The sequence below is a fragment of the Bos indicus x Bos taurus genome, chromosome 2 (genome assembly GCF_003369695.1).
Source record: "Bos indicus x Bos taurus breed Angus x Brahman F1 hybrid chromosome 2, Bos_hybrid_MaternalHap_v2.0, whole genome shotgun sequence".
NCBI classification, from domain to species: domain Eukaryota; kingdom Metazoa; phylum Chordata; class Mammalia; order Artiodactyla; family Bovidae; genus Bos; species Bos indicus x Bos taurus.
The window spans coordinates 76,244,449-76,263,699 of record NC_040077.1 but is presented as its reverse complement, the minus strand read 5'-3'; the positions used below and the strand labels follow the sequence as shown (position 1 = coordinate 76,263,699).

Here is a 19,251-nt window from a genome sequence, read left to right as displayed (position 1 = left end):
CAGGTAGGAGTCTATCTGAATGCTCTGGGTGAGACTGGAGGAGGCTGTTACTCAAGGAAGTAGGATAAGTACATGAATTTAAGATATGTCTTGGTGGATGGAACCAGGGGGTGCTTCTATGAACTGTGTAGATGAGGATCAAGGAGTAGAGATTCTGAAAAAGGAGAAATTCAGGCTGCTTCCTAGGTTTCTGTTCTAGCAAATGACTGAATAATTCCATTTGTTAAGACAGGAGATGTGAAACAGCAAGTTGTTGAGAGAATGGTAATCAAGAATTCTGGTTTTGCTGTAATAAACTTGAGAGACGTACTAGAATTTCAGGAAGAGATGGCAAGTTTATTGCATATATAATTCCAGGGGTCAGTCTAGGAGATACATATGTGGAGGTGATCAACATCTAAATGGTATTTAAATTCATGGAACCCTATAAATTTAGCTGGGCATTGGTGGAGAAAATTATAATTCGAAAAGATTCATGCACCCTAATGTCCATAGCAGCACTATTTATAATAACCAAGACATGGAGCAACCTAAATGTCCATTAACAGAGGAACAAACAAGGAAGATGTGGTAGATATATACAGTGAAATATTACCCAACCATAACAAGAATGAAATAATGCCATCTGCACCAACATGGGTGGCCTTAGATAAGTCAGAGAAAGACAAATATCATATGATATCAACTATATCTGGATTTTTTTAAAAAAGATGCAAATGAACTTAATTACAAAACAGAAATAGACCCACAGAAATAGAAAAAATAAAAAATAATGGATATCACAAGGGGAAAATGGAGGGAGGGATGAATAGGACTTTGGGATTAACAAATACATACTGCTATGTAGATGACACCACCCTTATGGCAGAAAGTGAAGAGGAACTAAAAAGCCTCTTGATGAAAGTGAAAGAGAAGAGTGAAAAAGTTGGCTTAAAGCTCAACATTCAGAGAACTAAGATCATGGCATCTGGTCCCATCACTTCATAGCGAATAGATGGGGAAACAGTGAAAACAGTGGCTGACTTTATTTTTCTGGGCTCCAAAATCACTGCAGATGGTGATTGCACCCCTGAAATTAAAAGACACCTACTCCTTGGAAGGAAAGTTAAGACCAACCTAGACAGTATATTGAAAAGCAGAGACATTACTTTGTCAACAAAGGTCCATCTAGTCAAGGCTATGGTTTTTCCAGTGGTCATGTATGGATGTGAGAGTTGGACTATAAGGAAAGCTAAGCACCGAAGAATTGATGCTTTTCAACTGTGGTGTTGGAGAAGACTCCTGAGAGCCCTTTGGACTGCAAGGAGATCCAACCAGTTAATCCTAAAGGAGATCAGTCCTGCATGTTCATTGGAAGGACTGATGTTGAAACTGAAACTCCAATACTTTGGTCACCTGATGAAGAATTGACTCATTGGAAAAGACCCTGATGCTGGGAAAGATTGAGGTAGGGAGGAGAAGGGGACGACAGAGGATGAGATGGTTGGATGTCATCACTGACTCAATGGACATGGGTTTGGGTAGACTCTGGGAGTTGGTGATAGACAGGGAGGCCTGGCGTGCTGCGGTTCATGGGGTTGCAAAGAGCTGGACACAACTGAGTGATTGAACTGACCTGAACGGAAAAATTCAGTTCTGTCCTAAAACTTCTCAACTGACTGAATCAGGCCCATAGATTATCAAGCATAGCTCCTCTAGTTAAGGGCAAATGATGTCAATGATAAACTCATCACAGAAACACCTGGACTGGTGTCTAGTTGAATCACTGTGGCCTGAAACCTACCAAGCTGACACATGAAACTGACCACCATGTGCCTCGAGATGTGCCAAAAACAGTTGCAGTGTAATCAGTAACTAAAGACAAGTTTTGGGGAGAAGCCATTTTGCCCAGAGCATGGGAGCGGAGAAGGATAGATAGATAAATAGAGCCATTGGGCTTTTGTAGTTGTTTTGTTTTATGACTTATGCAGCAAAGTTTTATGTTTATAAGAATGAACCAGTAAAAAAGGGATAAGATGATGTTGAAAGGGAATTTTTGATCCAGAGGACATGCTGAGATTTTGGTTTTATAGACTAAGAGTCAGATGTGTGTTCTTTTTTCCCAAAGGATAAAGCACCAAAGCCCCAGGACTAGTGATGGAAGATTACAGAGTGCCAGCTGGAGGATCATCCCAGACAAGGGCATTCTCCATCCAAAAGCTGCCTAAGGGGGTGCAACTTCCCACCACTCACACTGTGTACCTGAAGGTAATTTTTCTCCTTACAGCAGGGATCCCCAACCTCCCGCCCACAGACCTGTACCTCCTGTCAGATCAGTAGCAGCATTAGATTAGACACAAAGTACACAAAAGTGCTGTGTAAGGGAGGGAACTTAAAGCCGGTATTCTGTGACAACCTAGAGGGGTTGGAAGGAGGTTTAAGAGGGAGGGGGCATGTGTATGTCTGTGGCTGATTCATGTTAATGTTTGGCAGAAAGCACACAACACTGTGAAGTAATTATCCTTCAATTAAAAATACAATTTTAAAAAATTCAGGTCAATAATTGAAAAAAAAAAAAAAGCAATCTGCTTGAATCATCTTGAAACCATTCCCCCACCTCTCTTCTGTGGACAAATTGTCTTCCGCAAAACTGGTCCTTAGTGCTAAAAAGGTTGGAGATCACTGCCTTAGAGATGTACTTACTAGATACAGAGTTTTCCTGGAGAAGATTCCTTGGAAAGGAATCTTGGTAGAATGAGACTATCACAAAGTCAGGAGCTCTTTTCTTGGTCAAGATCTGGGCTTTAGCCAAGATGAGAACCTTAATGTGGACACGTTTTTTTTTAGTTTATTTTATTTTATTGGAGGCTAATTACAATATTGTAGTGGTTTTTGCCATACATTGACATGAATCAGCCATGGGTGTACATGTGTTCCCCATCCTGATCCCCCCTCCCACCGCCCTCCCCATCCTATCCCCTGGGTCATCCCAGTGCACCAGCCCTGAGCACCCTGTCTCATGCATCGAACCTGGACTGGCGATTTGTTTCACATACGATAATATACATGTTTCAATGCCATTCTCCCAGATCATCCCACCCTTGCCCTCTCCCACAGAGTCCAAAAGGCTGTTCTATACATCTGTGTCTCTTTTGCTGTCTCGCATACAGGGTTATCATTACCATCTTTCTAAATTCCATATATATGTGTTAGTATACTGTATTGATGTTTTTCTTTCTGACTCATTTCACTCTGTATAATAGGCTGCAGTTTCATCCACCTCATTAGAACTGATTCAAATGTATTCTTTTTAATGGCTGAGTAATATCCCATTGTGTATATGTACCACAGCTTTCTTATCCATTCATCTGCTGATGGGCATCTAGGTTGCTTCCATGTCCTGGCTATTATAAACAGTGCTGCGATGAACATTGGGGTACACATGCCTCTTTCAATTCTGGTTTCCTCAGTGTGTATGCCCAGCAGTGGGATTGCTGGGTCATAAGGCAGTTCTATTTCCAGTTTTTTAAGGAATCTCCATGTTGCTGTTTTCCATACTGGCTGTACTAGTTTGCATTCCCACCAACAGTGTAAGAGGGTTCCCTTTTCTCCACACCCTCTCCAGCATTTATTGCTTGTAGACTTTTGGATAGCATACATTCTGACCGGCATGAGATGGTACCTCATTGTGGTTTTGATTTGCATTTCTCTGATAATGAGTGATGTTGAGCATCTTTTCATGTGTTTGTTAGCCATCTGTATGTCTTTTTGGAGAAATGTCTGTTTAGTCCTTTGACCCATTTTTTGATTGGGTCGTTTATTTTTCTGGAATTGAGCTGCGGGAGTTGCTTGTATATTTTTGAGATTAATTCTTTGTCAGTCGCTTCATTTGCTATTATTTTCTCCCATTCTGAAGGCTGTCTTTCACTTTGCTTATAGTTTCCTTTGCTGGGGCACTTTTCTTAAGAGATGGTTGCTTTGCTGTCATCAGGTTATCAAAGGGGCAACCACCTGGAAAAGAGTGCACATGGTGCTCAAGGGTCTGTATGTTGTTCAGTCTGTTATTTAACTTGATGCTCTGAGCCTTTTTGTACAAACATTCAGAGCAATGAACATGGAAAATAGGGACAACTGACAAGCAGAGAAAAATAAATGTACGAGGGTGTGTAAAAGAGAAATTGAATTATTGCAGCAAGATAGATGGCTGAAGTACTAATATAAATACGCTTTTTATTTCAGCATGAATGCTTCATGTTTAACCTAAAATAAGCCTCCTAGTGTAATAGGGAAGAACAAATATGACTCCATATTAGATCTTTTGAAAATGGATTAGAGCATGTTTCTTTTACTTTAATCTTTGTATTCTATTGCTCAGAGTTAAGAATTTTGCCGATGGCCTGATATATATAGGACAGCCCATTCAGGGTTCTGACCTTTTAAGGGTATAACACTTTTCCATTCACATAGAGATACAAAGTTACAGAACAGAGAATAATATTTGTCTTGTTGGAAATTTACAGGAACATTGTTACTTGATCTATGTGGACAGCTATAAGAACAAAGGATTCTGAGACCAAGATATTTTCAATAATTAAATATGCCCCTCCCTTCATTTCAGTTCAGTTCAGTTCAGTCGCTCAGTCGTGTCCGACTCTTTGTGACCCCATGAATCACAGCACGCCAGGCCTGCCTGTCCATCACCAACTCCCGGAGCTTGCTCAAACTCATGTCCATCGAGTCGGTGATGCCATCCAGCCATCTCATCCTCTGTCTTCCCCTTCTCCTCCTGCCCCCAATCCCTCCCAGCATCAGGGTCTTTTCCAATGAGTCAACTCTTCACATGAGATGCCCCTCCCTTACCTTGCCTTTTAAAGAGTTTTGCCAAATTCTGGGAGTTCTGGGTTTTTGGACATGAGCAACCAGTTCTCTCACTTGTCCCTGCAATAATATTTCTCTCTTCCAAACTCTGGTGTTTCTGTTTATTTGGCCTCATTGTGTATTGGGTACACAAACTTGCATTTGGTAATATTAGTTGTGACAACTGTTATCAAGAGAAGAGGTTAAATGGGAATCTGGAGGCCCCAGAGATCCTAGGTTAGGAAACACCCATGTTCTCATGCTAGATTATACTTTTTGATAGAAAGGCTGGAGTGCAAGGCAGCTTCTCCTTGATTTAACAGTTTTTTTGGAGCATCTGTTTCAAGTACATTCTTTCTAAAAGTGCTTGTTCAAGATAAAGGCAATCTTTTCACAGTTCTAGAGTCATCTAGAGTTCTCCCTATGTTTGTGACCTTCTTTATTTGCAAAATGGAGCTCTACATTTAAATTCAGCCCAAACAATTCAGAAGAATGGAGTGTCTGCATAATTCCAAGAGAGAAACATCCCACATGTTACACTGAATTGAAATGTTTCTTCTCTTTCCCTTCTAGAACAAGGAAGGGAGAAGTTTTATAATACTTCACCCCACTCCTGGGAAATGACTAAAATTATTTTAGTACTGCAAAGATAAGTCATAGTTCAAACTCCAAGAGTTCTTCATTTTGAACTATTTTTGTTAAAACCAATCATCTCATCTCCAAACTACTTCATCCCTAAATAAACGTACTTCTACATCTGGGTTGAATTTCACATTTTCAAATATGTATATGTCATTAAACTATAGAAATGACTTTAAAATGATTGAGATTGTATTCTCAGTGTCAACAACCTGATACAGTATGGATAATGCCACATGCAAACACACACCAGTGCTGATAATTTGTGTGGGTACTTACTATAGGAGCATCCGTAGACTTCAACCCTCATGCCAATCTTTCCGCTTGGATTCCACTCCAGGGGGACAAAGCGAATGAACCGGGCTCTCACAGAATGCAGTAACTTGTGGTGCATCACACTGTCAGCATTCATGTTTCCTGCAAATGTCTGTGGGAAGAAATGGAAGCCAGGTGAGGTCTGTGACACCATGGAAGCACTGTCACCTGAGCTTAAGGACCATGAATGGAAATCCAGCCATGACATTCCATAAAGTCTTACAAAGAAATTCCTCAACATCTCAGATCTTCCAAATGAAATCTGACTCTGGTGAAAATTCTGCATTATGTGTTTTATATATATATATATATATAGAGAGAGAGAGAGAGAGAGAGAGAGAGAGAGCGCGAGCTGCTGTACATTATTCTTTAAAAAACTCCTTCCCCAAGATTTCATAAGTATGTAAATCCTAGTAAGTCACAAGGCATGACACACAAAAGCTGTACTAAGCAAATAATGAAGTTCTGATATTCCTAACACTGATAATTACTGTGGTATGGAAGATAACTGAAAAATCTCTTCATGGAACAAAAGGCTTTTATAGAAGCAATTGTTACCATTAATTGAAGCCAATCACTAAGCAAAGACTTTTTCATGATCATTATTACTATTTTATAGATTAAAAAGAAATCTGAAGCCTAGAGAGAGAAAAAAGAGGATGAAAAATATCTTTAAATCATCTAAGTGGTTAGTAATTAGTCTATGGTTCAATTTCAGAGTTGTCCTATTCCAAAGCATATAGCATTTCTACAGCCACTCACTTTTCAACTATTCCACTGTCAGTTGCTCCACTAGGGAGAACAGGAGTCTCTGGTTTTTATGTAATTTATATTCATACTTCCTTGTGAAGGTTAAGCAAAGGAACACACATCATGGGAGATATTTGGTACACTAAAATTATGCCTCCTAGCCTTCATTTGGATGAATGATTTCTGGGGTAGAAATTTTCTACAGATGGAATCCAAAGTCTCCTACCTAATCTTTTTTTCCCCACTGGGGTAAAATATGAATAACATAAAATTTGCCATTTTAACCATTTTCAAGTGTATATTTCAGTGGCTTAAAGTGCAATCACATTATTATGCAACCATCACCCCTATCCATCTCCAGAACTTTCTCTTCATCCCGATTGTACCTTATCTTTAAGGTAAGATGTCAGGTGGCACACTGATTAGTTTGCTTCATTATGAATCATCACCAGTCTTCTTTTCCAACTCAAGTATTCATGGGTAAAGCCTTCATGCTAATGTTCTATCAACACCAACCAAACCATTGGTTTCTCAAATGGCCAAATAGAATACCAAGTAAAAGGATTTTAGGTATGTAATGCAATCTGTTTCAATGATTTGAATCTTAACTTTGACTGTATTCTCATAACATCTGTGAATCTCGGGTAATTTGAACAATCTGACATTTCTGCTGTACACAAAACACCCACTGGCTAATATCTCTGACATTAGAAAATTAATATAGTTACGATTATACATCATAAATTGGCTTATGAAGAACAGAGAAGCTCACTTTCTACTTTGCTGCAAAACTCTGATGCAAGAGAATGATTTGGGGGAGGGGAATTCCTTGAGATTCAAATGTAGCTTTCTTCTCCACAGGTTTGTCAAAGATTTGGTCATTGTCTCAATCCAGAAAAAAAAAAAAAAAAAGGTTCTCTTCAGCAGGCTCATCTTTAGCATGTCCTGTTCCAACTTTAGCAACTGATACAGATATAAAACCTTTTCAACCTTTGCCCACCTAGGAAAGACTCTTCCCTGCAGAATGCAGTTCTTTTCAAAATTTACTTCTTTGATACATGAATTTGGGAGGTGGTTAAAGATTCTGGTTGGTTTTCACTGTTGGATGCATTGAACATATTTCATGTTTTTCTACAACCAAACTTGGCAGACTTCAATTTAGTTCTCTGGACTCCGTTAACTGTGTTTCCTACAACCCACTCCCCAAGCATGTAGAGGCTCTGTATTTTCAGCATCCCATATAGAAACTGAATTTTAAACAGGACTTTATTCATACTGAGGGTGATGGGGGAATCCTCTCCTATGTTCTAAGTGACATATAGACTGAATATACTTTAAGCATATATTGAAATCCTGGTTGTAAAATTCTAGATGAAAGGTTTATTTGGGGAGCTTGGAATCCTCAGGTGCCACATGTTCTGAAGAGGGAATCCTGGATTCTCATCCAAATGGTCAGCATCGTGGCATCATTGTGTAATATTGGGCATACAATCTATTCTTTCTGACCCTCACTCCCTTGCAATATTGAGATCTCAACATCTCAACATTTCAAGGTTTCCTACTATTCTAGAGTCATATTGTTTGCAGTTTCATAGTCCCATGAATACACATCTGAACAGACCCAAGGTCACAAAGTTTTGAGATTTCAAAGTGTGCAATGCATGATCCCAGAGCCCTCCTAGAGCTAGCAGCCTAAACAATTAGAGATAGAGGCAGACTGAATCTAAAGGAAGCTGCAACCAGACGCTCACCAAGTTCACCAGTTCATCTTCCTACAAGGTCAAAGAAATGCAGTGCTTGGCAATACAAGAATGTGTAGGCTGGGATGAAAAGCAAAGAATCTTATTCTCCAGGTACTTGGATCCCAAGGCCCTACTAAGATGCTTTAAAAATACTGCTCTCTCAATGCCAGCTCAGTTGCTGAAGATAGCAACTGAACAACAGTGGAATGACAGGTGACTTCTCTTAGGAAACAGTGGAGACCAACAAATGCTACAAGTATGAAACTCTCAACCTCACACTCTATGCTACTGCTAAGTCGCTTCAGTAGTGTCCAACTCTGTGCAACCCCATAGATGGAAGCCCACCAGGCTCCCCCGTCCCTGGGATTCTCCAGGCAAGAACACTGGAGTGGGTTTCCATTTCCTTCTCCAATGCATGAAAGTGAAAAATGAAAGTGAAGTCGCTTAGTCGTGTCCGACTCTTAGCGACCCCATGGACCGCAGCCTACCAGGCTCCTCCGTTCATGGGATTTTCCAGGCAAGAGTACTGGAGTGGGGTGCCGTTGCCTTCACACTCTATACCCAGCAAAAATAGCTTTCAAATCTGAAGGGAAAATAACACAATTTCATTTAAACAAAAGCTGTGACAATGTATTACCTACAGATCTCCACTGTTAAGAAGTGTAAAATAAGTTCTACACTCTAAAGAAACTGATTCCAGATGGAACATTCAGTGTACAAGAAGAGATGGAGAATAAGCAAAGTGGTAAATAGGTGGCTAAATATAAGACTATTTGTATTTCTTTTCTTAAATATTTTAAAAGTCAATACTCAGTTTAAAGGAAACATAATAATATACTGTGATGTTGATTGCAGATGTAGAAGTGAACATGTGTCAATAAAACCACAAAGGATGGCATGCGGAATGTAGGCTAAAGAGAATTATACTGTTGTAAGGCCATAAGACAGTATATAAAGTGGTAGGTCAATTTGAAGTAAATTTTTTTTTGAAGTAAATTTAAATAAGCCAAGAATGTATTAAAATAAACCAAAGAGGTATAGTCACAAAGCCAATATAAAAGAAGAAGGAATACTAAAATATGATAACAACAGCAGTGAAGCACCAATGCTCATTTAATGTGAAATAAGATAAGAAATGAGAAATGAATAAATACAGAGGAGAAATTTCAAGATAGTAAACTTAAAACTTTCCCAGTGGATAATTACATTAAAAGAAACCTGAGTCAAACCTCAGCTAAAGGCATAAATTGTCAGGCTAGATAAAAAAGTAAGGCTTATTACACTTTTTTATATAATACTCTTTTTGAAATAAAGATATTGACAGGTTAAAAGTAAAATGAAGGGAAAAGACATTTCATGCAAATAGTAGGCACAATAAACCTGGATTTTCTCTATTAATATCAGACATTGTAAACTGTATTACAAGATAGGAGAGATTTTCAAATTTATAAAGGGTCAGTTCATCATGAAGACAAAAACACCTAAATGCACATGCACCTACAACAGAGATTCAAAAATAGTCAGTGAGAATATAAGATTCAACAATATTATCAGAGAACTTGGTTAATTAATGTTCATGGAATACTTCACTGAACGCGGACTATATATTATTTTCAAATCCATGTGGAACATTGACTAAGAGACACTATATCCTACTCAATAAGTCCTGAAGAAACCACAGTTTGTTTTCTGACCACAATTAAATTAAATTAGGAATTGATAATAATAAATTACCTAGAAAACTTTCAAATATTTAGATATTTACAAACACAATTTCAAGTAATCCTTAGGTCAACAAGAAACCACAATGGAAATTAGAAAACAATGGAAATTGAATAATGATAGAAATTCTGTATCAAAATTTGTGCTTTTAATGAAAGCAGTCCTTAGAAGATAATTCATGGCTTTAAAGGTTTTTTAAAAGATATAGTAAGAAAGATATAAAATTTAAAATCTAAGCTCCCACTCTAAGAAGATATAGAAAAAAGAGTAAATTGAACTCTTAAGAATGTTAGATTGGAATAATACTAATCCATATAAGCAGTGAACTTTTATAAAGGGCACATACTCTTTGATCCTATGCATATGAAGTTCCATGGGATGCAAAACTAAGCTCTGATGATAGAAATCAGAACAGAAATGTTCTTAAGGACAGGCAGAAAACGCACAACAGCATTCATCACAATCTGATCAAACATCTTTGTGAGGTAGGAAATCTGTATTATCTTATTTGAAAACTTAGTTTGGGAGAGAATTTAAGTGGAATCATAAATCATAAGAGATTATCAAATTGGGACTGGATTATAAAGATTTTAACTAAAGCCCAGTGATCCTTTTATTGCATTCCAAATAGCACCCTCTTATGTCATGTTTCTGAAACCAAAAAATTGCTTGGCCCTCTGCATATCTTACTTTTCCTCACTCTATTTATCATCAGGAAGGTTTTAGCCAGCTTCCTCACTGAAGGAGGCACCCTGGCATACACACACCCACCTACACACACACATTTAACTTTTCTGAATTTGCAACACATCTTACAATTGTGCAGCCAATAACTATAGTGTCCCCACATTACCAGGAAACCCCAGAAATCGGAGAAGTTAATTCTGAACAGTAAGGCATATATTACTTGCCAGGGGTCTGTTTTGTTCTCACTCCACCACAAGTGGTATTATACTTAGTTTGGGTTCAGGGTTTTTGGTTTTTTGTTTTTTTTTTTTCAGTATCTCATAGATTTATTTTATTTTTTTTAATTTTATTTTATTATTTAACTTTACAATATTGTATTGGTTTTGCCATATATCAACATGAATCCGCCACAGGTATCAGGTTTTACACTGTTGTCACCATATATATGTTATCATTACTATCTTAAGAAATCACGCATATGGTTCATGATAAAGCTGCTCATTGATTTTGTTCCTTCGCAGGAATGCAATGCTAACATTGGTCTTTCTGTCTCCCTTCCTACTTCTAGAATTAAAGGAGCTTGATCAGAGATGTTAAGTCCGTATGTACTTATAAAAGAAAACAAGCACACAGAGTGGGTTCACAATGTGGAGTGGGGGTGAGGGAGTTCTTCATCCTGGGCAGGTGGAAGGATCCACAGGTAATTGAAGGGAAAGAGGTAGAGTAAGCCTTCAGCTGCTGCGGATACCCATTCTTTGACATTAAGCAACATTTTGGTTGACAAATGAAAGATCCTGGTGTCATAATGAAGGTGCGGATGTTATTTTCCTGCTTTATTAGGCAGCTAATGGAGGGGGCATAAATGGTGAGGTTAAGGGGGACTCCAGCCAGCACTTATCAATGGAGAGTGGACCCGTCTGGGTTAGCTGCCATTGGAACATCTCATTTGGAGGCAAGGAATACACCAGGTTGAGTGAATACATTATTCTGACAGCTGACTGGCAGCTGGATTGCAAGCAGCCAGGTGCCACAGGGAGGATGTTGTTATTTTGCCTAACTGCAGTCTGGACAAGAAATAACAGGTACAAGCCCCAAATTCTGCCTCAGTAACCTTGAGAGAAAATATCAGGATTTCTCAGGGAGATTTCTTATTTCAAGTCATGTGTCCTGCCAAACATATCATCCTGCCCCAGGATCAGGATTAAGAGAAGTGGTAAAAAAGGGAAAGAAATGGCATGAGTTTTGGGTGCTAATCTAAACAAATTCTGAGATTACTCTGTTGTCCCTGGCAAGGCTCTTAGACTATAATTGGAAATACAGGTTGCATGGTATTTTAAGCTGGGGTGTGTAGCTCAATGTATGGAATGTGTTTTATTTTGTTTTGTGTAATTTGTATTGCAATATAGCTGATTTACAATGTTGTGTTAGTTTGAGATGTACAGCAAAGTGATTCAGTTATACACATAAATATATATATATATATATTCTTTTTCTAGATTCCTTTCCCTTAGATGTTATTATCAATGGTTGAGTAGAGTTCCCTGTGCTATACAGAAGGTCCTTGTTGGTTATCTATTTTATATAGGCTGTTAGTTGCTCAGTCATGTCCAACTCTTTGTTACTCCATGGACTGTAGCCTGCCAGGCTCCCCTGTCCATGGAGTTCTCCAGCCAAGAATACTGGAGTGGATTGCCATTCCCCTCTTCACAGGATCTTCCGGGGATTGAACCTGGGTCTCTCACATTTCAGGCATATTCTTCACCATTTGAACCAGCAATAATAATATGTATATCCCCTTAATGGATCACTGCCTTGTCATGGTGAAGGGGCCTGCATAACTCAATGAAGCTATGAGCCATGCCATGCAGGGCCACCCAAGATGGACGGGTCATCATGGAGAGTTCTGACAAATGTGATCCACTGGAGGAGGGAATGACAAACCACCCCAGTATATTTCCTGTGAGAACCCCATAAACTATATAAAAAAGCAAAAAGAAATGACACTGAAAAATGAGCCTTCCAGGTCAGAAGGTGCCCAATATGCTGCTGGGGAAGAACAGAGACTCTACTAATAGCTCCAGAAAGTATGAAGAGGCTGGACCAAAAGCAGAAACAATGTTTAACTGTGGATATGTCTGGTGATGAAAGTAAAATCCAACGCTATCAAGAACAGTACTGCATAGGAACCTGGAATGTTAGGTCCATGAATCAAGGTAAATTGGACATGGTCAAGCGAGAGATGGCAAGAGTAAACATCGACATCTTAGCAATTAGTGAACTAAAATAGATGAGAATGGGTGAATAGAATTCAGGTTATCATTACATCTGCTACTGTGGGCAAGAATCCCATAAAAGAAATGGAGTAGCCCTCATAAGCAACAAGAGTCCGAAAATGCAGTACTTGGGTGCAACCTCAAAAGCAACAAAAATGATCTTGCTTCATTTCCAAGTCAAACCATTCAACATTACAGTAATTCAAGTCTATGCCCAACCACTAATGCCAAAGAAACTGAAGATGATCAGTTCTATGAAGATCTAGAAGACCTCCTAGAACTAACACCAAAAAAGGATGTCCTATTCACCATTGGGGATTGGAATGCAAAAGTAGGAAGTCAAGAGATACCTGGACTAACAAGCAAGTTTGGCCTTGAAGTACAAAATTAAGCAGGGCAAAGCCTAACAGAATTTTGCAAACATTTGCTGGTCATAGCAAACACCCTTTTTCAACAACACAAGAGATGACTTTTACACATGAACATCACCGAATGGTCCATACTGAAATCAAATTGACTACATTTTTTTGTAGCCAAAGATGGAGAAGCAATGTACAGTCAGGAAAAATAAGATCTGGAACTGACTGTGGTTCAGATCATCAGCTTCTCATAGCAAACTTCAGGCTTAAATTAAAGAAAGGGGAACCACTAGGCCAGTCAGATATGACTTACATCAAATCCCCTATGATTATATAGTAGAGGTGACAAACAGATTCAAGGGATTAGATCTAGTAAACAGAGTACCTGAAGAATGATGGACAGAGGTTCACAATATCATACAGGAGGCAGCGAACAAAACCATCCCAAAGAAAAATAAAAGTAAGAAGGCAAAGTGGTTCTCAGAGAAGACTTTATAAACAGGTGAAGAAATAAGAGAAACAAAAAGCATGGGAGAAAGGGAAATGTACACCCAACTAAATGCAAAGTTCCAGAGAATAGCAAGGAGAGACAAGAAGGCCTTCTTCAATGAACAATGCAAGGAATGGCTGTTTATTGTCACCCTGTTTATTTAACTTAAAGGTAGAGCACATTTTGCCAGATGCCAGGCTGAAAGAGTTACAAGCTGGAATCAATATTGCTGGGAGAAATATCAGAAATAAGGAACTAAAAAATCCTCTTGATGAGGGTGAAGGAAAAGAGTGAAAAAGCCAGCTTAAAACTCAAAGATCATAGCATCCAGTCCCATCACTTCATGGCGAAATAGAAGGGGAAACACTTGAAACAGTAACAGACTTTTTCCCTTGGGCTCCAAAATCACTGTGGGGGGTGAACTGCAGCCATGAAATTTAAAGATACTTGCTCCTTGGAAGAAAAGCTATGACAAAACTAGACAGTGTATTAAAAAAGCAAAGACATTACTTTGCTGACAAAGGTCCGTATAGTCGAAGCCCTGTTTTTTCAGTAGTCATGTACAGATGTGAAAGCTGGACAATAAAAAAGGCTGAACACTGAAGAATTGATGCCTTTGAACTTTGGTACTGGAGAAGACTCTTGAGAGTCCCTTGGACAGCAAGGAGATCAAACCAGTCAATACTGAAGGAAATCAACCCTGAATATTCATTGGAAGAACTATTGCTAAAGCTGAAGCTCCAATACTTTGGCTAATTTTTGCAAAGAATGGACTCATTGGAAAAGACCCTGATGCAGGGAAAGATTGAAGGCAGAAGGAGAAGAGACAACAGAGGATGAGATGGTTGGATGGCATCACCAGTTCAATGGACATGAACTTGGGAAAATTCAGGGATGTGATGAAGGATAGGGAAGTTTGGCATCCTGTCATCCATGGAGTCATGAAGAGTTGGACAAGATTTGGTGACTGAACAACAGTGTGTACACGCTAACCCCAAATCCTAATTTATCCCTCCTCCCCCTTTCTGCTTTGGAAACCATAAATTTGTATTCTATGTCTGTTTCTGTTCTGTAAATAAGTTTATTTGTATCATTTTTTAAGTTCTACATATAAGCAATACCATATGATATTTGTCTTTAGCTCTTTCTGCACTATTTACCCTAGCCAAGACATGAAAGCAACCCAAGTGTCCATTGATGGATGAATGGAATGGATAAATAAAATATGGGCTATGTGTGTGTGTGTACGTTGTTGAGTCACTAAATCTGTCCCTGTCCTTCACTGTCTTCTGGAGTTTGCTCAGACTCATGTCCATTGAGTAGGTGATGCTATCTAACCTCATCTAATCTCATCTTCTGCAATGCCTCTCTCCTTTTGCCTTCAGTCTTGCCCACCATCAGGATCTTTTCCAATGAATCAGCTCTTCATATCAGGTGGACAAAGTATTGGAGCTTCAGCTTCAGCATTAGTCCTTCCAAAACACACACACACACATATATATATATTTATATTTATTTATTTATATATGGATATTTTTGTTGTTGTTTTAGTTGCTAAGTCACGTCCAACTCTTTTGTGACCCCTTGGACTGTAGCTCTCCACTCTTCTCTGCCCATGGGATTTCCCAGGCAAGAATACTGGAGTAGGTCACCCATTCCTTCTCCATAGGATCTTCCCAACTCAGGCATTGAACTTGTGTCTCCTGTATTAGCAGTTGGATTTTTTATCACTGAGCCACCAGAGAAGCACAATGGAATATTAATCAGCCATAAAAAAGAATGAAATAATGCCATCTGCGGCAAAATGAATGGACCTAGAGATCATCATACAAAGTGAAGTAGCTCACAGTATTTCTTAAAAGTACATAACAGCATTCACTAATCCAAACCAAAAATGTGTAGTTGTTTCAAAATCAGTGAACTGCACATGGCCTGACATCACTCACACTGAGCTGCTAAATGACTGAGTGAATAAACAAAGGGTCATAATGTTTATGAATCTTGGTTTTCTCATCAGGAAAAGCATTAAAATAAAATCTCCAGGATTGCAAGTCTTACATCAAATACCATTGCAAATGACATTGCACACAGTAGACTCTCACCATTGCAAGCCATTTCTGTCTCTACTCTTAAAGAGAGAGACAGAAAGACAGATTTCAATAGCTGAGTCTTGGGTACAAATATCTTTCTGTAAGAGTATATTTTGAAACAATTACTTATTAATATCCTCCAGTCCTACATAAGGCATTTGTCAACCATACTTAAAATTTCTGAATGACATTCAAAGGCTCTCCCCACAAAAGAGTGGGAAATGTAAACTAAGGACTAGCAGCCCAGAGCTAATTAGGAAATCAGCTTTGGGCATTTAATAAGATATATTTATTAAGGCAGGGGGTAATTAACATGCAAACCACAGAGTTATAGCTAAGATGGATAAACCCACTCAGGCTTCCATGTTCCAAACTACTATTGAGGGGTTCTTGTTGAATTTATTTCTGACAGTCCGAGAGGAAAATGAGATGAAGGTGTTAGGTGTTGACCACTGTTGGCTCACAGAGATTCTGAAATGATAGACTTTAAGGAGTTAAAAAGGGTAATTAAACTATTGGAATTTTTTCTAACTTGTTTGCAGTACATTGCCCATTATAAGTTTCTATGTGATATGCATGCATACTAAAGTCACTTTAGTAATGTCCAACTCTGTGCAACCCTATGGACTGTAGCACCCCAGGCTCATCTGTCCATTGGATTCTCCAGGCAAGAATACTAGAGTGGATTGCCATGCCCTCCTCCAGGGGATCTTCCCAACCCAGGGATCAAACCCATGTCTCTATGTCTTCTGCATTGGCAGGTGGGTTCTTTACCACTAATGCCACCTGGGAAGCCTCTATACGGTATATCTACCTATAATTTTATAAAAGCAGTTATTTAAAGAAATTAGGAGTCAAATGGCTCTTGACCTGTATATGAGAGTGGTCCCATTTGAGATGCTGGAGACAGTCTGTATCTTGATCTGGGTAGTGGTTAGAGGGTATATGTATATATTTCTATTGGTCCAGGTGTACCCTCTAAATTCACTTTATATATAGCAAATGCACTTTAGTTTTTAAAGGTATATCTATTTTTTCAAATAGGAGATGCAGGTTTGATCGCTGGGTGGGGAAGACCCACGGGAGGAGGAAATGGCAACCTACTCTAGTATTCTTGCCTGGAAAATCCCACAGACAAGAGAAGCCTAGTCGGTGGGAAGTGACATGGATCAGTCATCCTTTTTCCCAACTATTCAGATCAAGCTAGAAAGGTGGGCCCACTCTCCACTCCTTTTTTTTTTTTTTTTTTACACTGTCTATTGCCATTTATTGAAGTCTTGAAGATTTACAATGTGTTGAATACCACACTAACTCTATTCTCCATTTCTTCACTATTCTCCTAGTGTGATGAACCAGGGTGATCCTCTGTAATCTGTATTAATACTATTTCGTCAGCAACTCAAGCACAAATAGAGTTTACTGAATTTCAAGAGTTACAAGCACTAGGAAAGGGCATTGGTAAAGCTATTTAAAAAAAAAAAAAAATTGAGGACTTCCCAGGTGGCGCTATTATAACAAACCTGTCTGCCAGTGCAGGAGACATAAGAGATACAGCTTCTATCCCTGGGTTAGAAAGACCCTCCAGAGGAGGGCATGGCAAATAACTCCAGTATTCTTGCCTGGAGAATCCCATGGACAGAGGAGCCTGGTGAGCTACAGTCCATGGAGTCACAAAGAGTCAGACATGACTAAAGCAACTTAGCATGTAGCAGCGCACTAGTGGTCCAGTTGTTGAGACTCAGATTGTCAATGTAGGGGACACAGGTTCAATCCCTGGTCCAGGAAAATTCTACACGTCACAGGAAAACTAAGTCTGTGAGCTGCAACTACTGAGCCCATGCACCACAGCTGTTGAAGCTGGCACACCCTAGAGCCCATGCTCTGCAAGAAGAGAAACCACCACAATGAGAAGCAACTAGAGTAGCCCCACTCTCCATAACTAGACAAAGCCCACAGGCAGCAATGAAGACTCAGCACAGCCAAAGGAAAAAAAAAAAAAAGAAGTTGAAGGACTTTCTAATCACCATTGGCTTTAACAAGTAAGCTTTATTGATTTGAAGGAAGTTTCTGAATTAAGTTGATCAAAACTCTTCCTGCTGCTACTGCTGCTGCTGCTAAGTCACTTCAGTCGTGTCCAACTCTGTGCGACCCCATAGACGGCAGCCCACCAGGCTCCCCTGTCCTTAGGATTCTCCAGGCAAGAACACTGGGGTGGGTTGCCATTTCCCTCTCCAATGCGTGAAAGTGAAAAGTGAAAGTGAAGTCACTCAGTCGTGTCCGACTCTTAGCAACCCCATGGACTGCAGCCTGCCAGGCTCCTCTGTCCATGGGATTTTCCAGGCAAGAGTACTGGAGTGGGGTGCCATCAGACCAATAGAAACTTTATTTACACAATTAGCTACCATCTTCTCTATGGCAATATTTGTGTCTGGGTCATGTTTTACTAGAAAATAAAATACAATCCACTAATAATTTAGAAATCATGTCTATCAACTCACAGCTCAACAGGAATGTGGATTTACTGTCTACTGGCTTGGATGATCCAGAGTGCTAATTATTCTTGAGGATAATATGAATGTAAAAGTATTTCTTTTTAAAAATGTGTATCTGCTGATGACACCAAAGTCCTCCATTGCCACTGCTGCATTTGTTCAGAGTTCTGGTTTTTGTGTGACTTCCGCTGTGTTACATATAAAGGGTACCAAAGTGACTGTTGAGATATGCCATGTATTTATGTTTCCACCTCTGCGCTGAGAGCTGTAACACCAACACATATGGCAGCTTGACCATATGATGCATGCCTGGAAAGACTGAAATACCCACTTAGCAAAATTAGACTTTTCACACTCCACTAAAACAAAGAGAAACAATGCCTTTGCCCTTCTTCAATTTCTGGAAAAGAAATCAAAAGTTTTCTGGACTTACTCCTCTGTGAAATGGGGAAGCGTCAGAGTTGACAGGAGGACTTGGCCTATCACAGGACCTGGCGTTAAGGAGAGACATGGTAGCAAGGGCGGGAGCCAAAGCAAGAAAGAGATTAACTGGAGTATCCAGGGTAAAGCTGCGGAGTAAAGAGAAAAGTGCAAAACAAATGCTGGCAGCTGGTCAGCCCTAAATGTGCCTCACCATAGCTTTAATATTGGCTTCCCTTGTGGCTCATCTGGTAAAGAATCTGCCTGCATCGCGGGAGACCTAGGTTTGATCCCTGGATTGGAAAGATCCCCCGGAGAAGGGACAGGCTACCCACTCCAGTATTCTGGCCTGGAGAATTCTTTGGACTCTATAGTCCATGGGGTTGCAAAGAGTCAGACACGACCGAGCAACTTTCACTTACTTACTTATATCTTT

The 19,251-nt window shown here is 39.4% G+C and overlaps 1 protein-coding gene across 1 annotated transcript in view; it reads right to left on the bottom strand.

The window, feature by feature from the left end:
• Window positions 1-19,251, bottom strand: part of CNTNAP5 (contactin associated protein like 5) — a 1,040,194-nt gene that overhangs the window by 583,962 nt on the left and 436,981 nt on the right. The window contains exon 4 of the mRNA XM_027562987.1: window positions 5,755-5,902. Coding sequence (XP_027418788.1) covers window positions 5,755-5,902 — 148 coding nt within the window. The remainder of the gene's footprint in view (window positions 1-5,754; window positions 5,903-19,251) is intronic.